Source organism: Ammospiza nelsoni, chromosome 29, assembly GCF_027579445.1.
Source record: "Ammospiza nelsoni isolate bAmmNel1 chromosome 29, bAmmNel1.pri, whole genome shotgun sequence".
Classification (NCBI taxonomy): Eukaryota; Metazoa; Chordata; class Aves; order Passeriformes; family Passerellidae; genus Ammospiza; species Ammospiza nelsoni.
In genome coordinates, this window is record NC_080661.1 from 1,141,756 (window position 1) to 1,148,930 (window position 7,175).

Genomic DNA, 7,175 nt, shown 5'->3' on the forward strand with positions numbered 1-7,175 from the left:
TGGCCCACCGAGCTCTGGGACACTGCATTCCAGCACCAGAGGGACTCAGGAGAGACCGAGTGAGCCAACTACAACCCACAAAAAGGACTTTCTGAATTTGCCATCTCTTCAGCACTGTCCGAGGTTTTATTTAATATTATTCATTTTTCATGCTTGTGATTACTTTACTTGTTAAATAAACTGGGGTTTTTTCACTTTTCTCGAGGGAAGGCTTTTCCTGAACTAGTAGGGGGAGGGGCCATTTGAACTTGCTTTCTAGACGGACCCCTTTTGGAGATTTCCTCCCAAAATTTGCCCTAAGCCAGCACAAACAGTCATCATGCAAATTTCACCAGTGGCATAATTTTCCGGTGGGAAATCATGTGACAGAAGCTTGACCTTGTTCTCCATGAGAGATTCTTGGGAAGAGCAGACAGGAGAAGATTCCTGGAAAACTGAAACAGCTTTCCAGAAGTGAAATGAAAATGAAAGAAACAATCCAAGATGTTTTCCTCGATTTATTTCTATGCTCCCCTTTTCTATGTTGCATCCCAGTAATTCCAGATGCACCTCACCTCTAAGATTGGTGACTTAGTGATTTTTAGACACACTAAAATACCATGAGCCACACACAGTTTTCTTTCCCCTGTTTTTACAGGAAGGCAACACTGAAGATATAAGTGCAGTGCTGGGGTCAGGTACGAATCCTACCGCAAGGGAAGGTGCCCCGACAGTGTTTGACGCTCAGCAAGGACAATGCACAGCAGCGAGCGAGGGGATTGCTGTGCCAGAGTGCAGGAGTCAGGGCTCTGCATCCGGGCTCAAGGCTGCAAAGTTCCCGTGTTTGGGCAGACGGAGGGGCTGTCCCCGGGGCGCGCGGGGCTCGAACGTGGGGCTCGTGGGGCGAGCGGGGAACGGACACGGGGACGAACGGCCCCGGTGCTTCAGTTGCAGCAGCGGCAGCGGCGGCAGCAGCAGAGGCGGCAGCAGAAGCGGAGGCAGCAAAGAGATATTTTGAATCATCTCTTTCTTTCTCTTCTCTCTTTCTTTCTCTTTCTCTCTCTTTCCCGCTGTCGGGCACCCTTCTCTCGGGGTCCCTTGCCCGGCGTCCCTCTCCTCTCCCCTCCTCCCTCTCCCCTGCCGGGCCGGGCCATGCCCCCGGCCCGCCCCCGGCCCCGGGCGGGGCTGCCCCGTGCCCGGCCCCGGCCGTCCCGCCGCGGTCTCGCCTCCGCCCGGCTCTGGGTGTACTGGCGGTGGCGCTGCCGGGCGGGCATCAGTGCCTGGGGCCGCGGCGGCATCGCCGCATTTTGCCTCCGCCTGGCCCGAGCCCGGCCCCAGACCCGCCCCCGGCCCCGCCCCCGGCCACAGCCCCGGCCCCGGCCCCGGCCCCGGCCCCGGCCCCGGCCCCGGCCCCGGCCCCGGCTCCGGCTCCTCCCGGGGCCCGCGGAGGACACAGGCGGCGCGGCCGCTCCCGCCGCCTCCGCTGCGGCTTCCCCGGCCCGAGCTCCGCCGCTCGGCAGCGCGGCCGCCGGCCCCGAGCCTCCCGTGCCGCGTTCCCGGGAGCGAACACCCGGGCATGGCCGGCCCGGGGCGGGTGAGGGGCGCTCGGGGGCCGTTGCTGGCCCCGGGCCGAGCGCTGACCGCCGCGTCCCGCCCGCAGGGACGGCGCAGGAGGCCCTGCAGGAGCGGTACCGGCTGGGATCGCTGCTGGGGCGCGGCGGCTTCGGAAGAGTCTTCGCGGCCACGCGGGTCTCGGACGGCCTCCCGGTGAGCGGCGGGGCCGGCGTCGGGCGCAGGAGGAGGGGATGGAGGAGGAGGAGGAGAAGGGCAGAGGATGGGGCCCGCAGTGCGGGCGGCGAGCTCACCCCGCTGCTGCCCTTGACTTGCAGGTGGCCATCAAAAGGGTGCCACGGAACCGCGTCCGGCACTGGGGCGAGCTGGTGAGTGAGCGGGGCCAGCAGCCGGGGCTGCCGGCCGGGGATGAGCCGGGGCCCGGCACGGTGGGAGCTGCCAGGACGCCCCGAGGGAGAGCGGGCGTGGGGCCAGCGCAGGGCGCAGAGCATCCCGGGCTGGCTGAGAGCTTCCCCAGGCCTGGCACGGCATCGGCCCCACTGACGGCGTCGTGCTCCTTCCGCAGCCCGACGGCACCAGCGCACCCCTGGAGGTTGTGCTGCTGGCCAAGGTGTCCACTGGCTTCCCCGGTGTGGTCCAGCTGCTGGAGTGGCTCGAGCTCCCCAACTGCATCGTGATGGTGCTGGAGCGGCCAGAGCAGTGTCAGGACCTGCATCATTTCATTCGGGCACGGCGGTTCCTGCCCGAGGAGGAGGCGCGGGAGATGTTCCGCCAGGTGCTGGAGGCCGTGCGGCACTGCACCAGCTGCGGGGTCCTGCACAGGGACATCAAGCCAGAGAACATCCTGGTTGACCTGGACACCGGGCAGGCCAAACTGATTGACTTTGGCTGTGGCACCTACCTGCAGGACACAGTCTACACTCACTTTGCAGGTGAGCCTACACAGGGCTGTGCTCCCGCTGCTGACATCTCATGGCCCAACATCTCCCAGCCCAAGCTGGCTGTGGCAGCGGGGATTCTCCCTTTTGCTGCCAGTCAGGGCACTGAGTCTTCAGCTGAGTTACTTTAGAGCAGGGCTGGGTGGGCAGCCATCTTCCAGCCCGGCTGGCAGCCTCTGCCAGCCACTGTGTCAAGGACTGGGACTGGGCTGGGGCAGCCAGCCCAACCAAAACCCCCGTGGGTGGGGTAGCAGAGAGGGGGGCTGGAACCTGTGCCCCAGCCACTTTGGTGTGCAGATGAGAGGAAGGGCTTGGACTGCTCCACTCACCCTGTTTGCCTTGGCTTCATAATATTTTTGGGGCAATGCAGGCAGGGAGGATAAGGGCAGGTTTTTTCCCCAGCATGGAGAGGGTTTTTCCTTTGCATGTCATGGTTGGGCCTAGCCAGGGCTTCCCTCTTCCAACACCAGAGGCCTCTTTTCCAACCCTAACTTAGTGCACAAGTCCCAGGTGCTGGCGGGAGGGCAGTGGTCACCCTGTGTGCCCCTGATGCAGCCCCTGCAGGCGCAGGGATGCTGGGGCCAGGCTCTGGGAGCAGCAGCATCCCCCTGATGAACTCCATCTGTATTCCATAGGAACACTGTCCTACAGCCCCCCGGAATGGAACGACTTTGGCTGGTACCATGGTGAGCCAGCAACAGTCTGGTCCCTGGGCATCCTGCTGCACCAGATGGTCTGCGGGGAGCACCCTTTCAGGAGGGGCCGAAACCTCAGCTGGGGCCAGCTCCCGCTGCCACAAAGGCTCTCTCAAGGTGGATCCTCTCCTCTGGGCACGGGGGGAATCCCAGTGCTGGGAGCCAGCAGCGGGGTCGTGGGCATCCTGCTCTGGCAGCTGCTGAGGAGGTGGCACATGTCCTGCTCTCCTCCAAAACAGGGAATTGATGGGAAAGTTTAGGCCCAGCTCTGAGCACATCCAGCATGGCCTGGGCACGGGAATAGTGGGGTAAAGTAGACAGGAGTATTCGCTGGCTGACCGTCACTTTCTGCTTTCTCTCCCCAGAGTGCAAAGATCTGATCAGGTGGTGTTTATCCGTGAACTCCTTGGACAGACCCACACTGGAAGACCTCTTCTGTGATCCTTGGATGTGGGATATTCCTCTGCCATAGAAGAAGGGAGAGAGCCACAGGCACACTTTGATCCAGAGCCCTGGTAAGTTCCTGCTCCACATATGCCTTGGCAATGAGAAGCAAAGGAACCCAGCCCTTTTTGTGCTGCCAGTGTCACTGCACCGGGGCCATGGGATGGGAACACGCAGCCCTTGTGCTGGAGCTGAGCTGCTCTGCCCAGCACTGGTGGCCGCCATCCCAGCTGGTTTTGCTTGTCCTGGTTCCCTGACAGCTGGGGCCCTGGGCAGAGCCCTGAGAGCCTGGTCTGCCCCCAGGGAAGGAGAAGAAGCCCCTGGAGAAGCTGTACCGGGTGGGGATGCTGCTGCTGCTGCTGCTGCTGGAGACAGCGAGGGTGACATCAAGGATGACAAGCTCTTCCTCAGCCTGGCCACAGGAGGCTGAAGGTGATGCACTTTGATTCTGGCACCTTCTTCAAAGCCAAACTCCACAGGGAATTTGCAGATGAGTCCCCACCCGGGGAAACTCTGCCAGATTTGGGCATGGCCCAGCCTGGCTGGGAACCAAAGGCTCCCCCTTTGCTGGGGCAGATGCAACTCATTCTTCAGTTGCTGCCCTGCTGCTTTTGGCAGGGCTGGGGCATGGGCTGGGGTGGGTACGAAATGGGAGTGGGCTCCTGGCCCTGCCAGCAGCCCCCAGCACCCACCGTGCCCTGGGCTGGGGCTGGGGCAGCCAGCCTGACACAAACAAACCCCATGGTGGGAGCAGAGGTGGGGCTCCAGAACCTGTGCACAGCTGCTTTGCTGTGCAGGCAAGGAAGGGCTGGGCTGCTCCACTGCCCTTGTTTGCTTCAGGGTCACCGTGATTTTGGGGGACAGTGCAGGGGGGAAGAGAGAAAGTGTGGGTTTCTCACAGCTATGGCTGGGTTTTTCCCTACCATGTAGGGGTTGGGCCTTCCTCAAGGCCCTGACAGACATAAGAGTTTTTACCATTTTTCTTGTTTTCCCTTTTTGTCTCTAAACTCTTTTCAATAATGTGTTGTTTGTTTTTCCAGAGGAAGCGTTCCAGATGGTCCAGTGTGGATGGGGAAGCGCTTGGGAGCAGCTGTGGCGTGGATGGGCCGTGCCCTTGGAGAAGGCTGAGGCCATGGTTTGGGAGCAGCTTTCCTTGCAGCCGTGGCTGGCGTGAGGTGGGTCCCTGTGTGCTTGGGCAGGGTGGGATCAGAGCTTTTGGGAGCTGGCAGCGAGCACAGGAGCATCCTGCTCTGGGCAGCTGCTGAGGGCTGGATGTGCCCTGGCTGGCTGCAGGCTGGGCACATGTGCTGCCCTCCTGCTGTGCTGCCAAAGGCAGCAGGGATGGGCAGCTCTGGGCACAGCCAGCATGGCCTGGGCACTGCAGGCCTTGGCACAAGGGCACAGGAGCCCTCAGCTGACAGGCACTTTCTGCTTTCTCCCCTTGCAGCCGGGCTCTGCGGGTGCTGAGGCTGCTCTGGGCTCTGCCAGGGCTCTGCTGGGCTCAGCCCTGGGCCAGCTGGGCTGGCTCTGCCCTCACATTGCTCTGACAGCTCTGCATCAGACGAGCCCGTTGTGAGCACAGCGCCTGAGCTTTCTGCTTTGGCAGGTGAGTGAGACCCTGCTGCAGGCCCAGAGATTGCAGCTGGGGACACACATCCAACTAGCAAGGACCCGAACTCTCCACAGTCCAGCTGAATGCCTGGATCTGTACAGGGTGTTTTGTGGGTCCCATTCTTCCTTCTTGATTGGCTGGAATTGCGCAGTTGCACTTTGTTCCTCCTCTAGCAGTGCCACGAGTGGGCCAAAGCTGGCGAGTGGGCTGTGCTCCTGAGGCAGTGCAGTCTGGAGCTGGTGGATGGAGAATTGCCCTTCTGCACTTCCAAACCAGAGCAAAAAGCTGTAAGTGGGACTTTGTGACTCTAAGAAACTCCTGGCAGTTTCAAAAGGAATGTGCAGCTCATTCCCAGGCTGAGAAGGAAGATCATCTTCTAAAGGATTTGGGCTTTGACAGAGTTTCCATTCCCAGTCCTGCTTGGAGCTGGAAGGGCACAAAGCAATTTCCTCTTGCTTTGACCACAATTTCAAATACCAGTGTTGGGAACAAAGCCCAAAATCTTTTAAAAGGCTGCTGAGGTCAGTAAGATGGATCCATGCCATCAGCACATTTACAATGTAAAGAACTGAGTTCTCTTTTGAAAAAGATCATTTACCTCTTAATGCAAAGAATGTATCTTTGCATTTATGTTTTGGTTTTTTCACTAACATTGTGTTATGTTTTTTCACTAACACTTGGATCTTATTCTTATCTTTTACAATTTACCTAATTTTTTTCCTTTTTCCTTTTTTTTCCCTCTAAATAGAAAACATGTCCCACAGAAGAAATGTCCTTTGCTCCTGGTTTCCGTGTGGAGCAGCTCCCTTCCTGCTGGCTGAGCTGCTCAGGCAGAGCCCGGCAGCTCCTGGCCCTGCAGGGCTGAGGCTTTTCCCCGTTGCTGGGCACAGACTGATGGAGCAGCACTGCTGAACACGGGCACAAAGAGGGACCAGCAGCAGCTGCCTTTGGCCACCTGAGGCTCCAAGGCCCAAACTCTGAGCAGCCAGGGCTGGAAGAGACTGGCAGGATCTGATCCCTGACTCTGGGCTAGGGCTGCACAAATGACCCAAAAGCAGCAGCAGCAGCAGCAGCACATGGAGCTGACTTTGAGCACAGCCCCTGCCCCTCTTCCCTCCCGTGTGCAGCGGTGTCACAGCAGCCTGAGGCACCTGGGAGCCCCCAGTGCCAGCAGGGACTGGAGATGGCAGCCCTGGGCTCCTGGAGGCTGTGCAGGGAACAGAGCTGGGCACTCCCTGTGCATGGGGAGCTTCCAGATGGAAAAGGCTGCTGTGCCCAGGCAGCTGCAAGGGCACAGAAAGGAGGCTCTGGAGCACTGGATCTGTGCCAGTGCCACAGTCCTGGGCAGCAGCCAGCGAGCCCTGGGGGAACAGAGGGCACAGCACGAGGGACAGAACCAGGCAAGGGCAGAGACTGGAGAGAGCCAGACCTGGGAGCAGGAACAGCTGTTCCATTGCACTCTTGGAGAAAGCTCTTGGCTAGTTCAAAGCGCTGAAAGGTGTGAAGGGCAGAGAGGAGGCCACAGCAAACAATGCTCCTGTTTGCCCAGCCTCCCCTCTCCGTGTCCCAGAAGGAATTGCATGGACTGTGTTCTTCTCTCTGAGCCGTCTCGTTCAGCATGAGCAGCTCAGCACCAGGAACTGAAGGAGCTGCAGCCTCAGGCCACAGGAGCTGGGCAAGAAGGAACTTTTGGAGCAAAGTAATGCTGCTAAAATAGCCCCAGCTGAATGCAGTGGATAGAATCATGAAATCACAGAATCCTTTCTGTTGGAAAAGCCCTATGAGCTCACCCAGTGCAGCCGCTCACCCAGCAGTGCCAAGCCCAGCACTAAACCACGTCCCTGAAGTGCCAAGGCCTGGACACCAGCCCTGAGTGAGGTCTGGACATCAGGCCCTGAGCCAAAGGTGGCCTCTGGATGAACCTTCCAAGCAAAG

The 7,175-nt window shown here is 59.7% G+C and overlaps 1 protein-coding gene across 1 annotated transcript; it reads left to right on the forward strand.

Moving 5' to 3' along the window:
• Window positions 1-1,122: 1,122 nt before the first annotated feature.
• Window positions 1,123-3,656, forward strand: LOC132085160 (serine/threonine-protein kinase pim-1-like; the record flags this gene model as incomplete). The annotated part of the gene is made up of 5 exons (XM_059490533.1): window positions 1,123-1,746; window positions 1,869-1,919; window positions 2,117-2,483; window positions 3,125-3,301; window positions 3,550-3,656. Coding segments are annotated over 5 exons (1,326 nt in total), but the record flags the coding sequence as incomplete, so codon positions are not given.
• Between the last annotated feature and the right edge of the window lie 3,519 nt (window positions 3,657-7,175).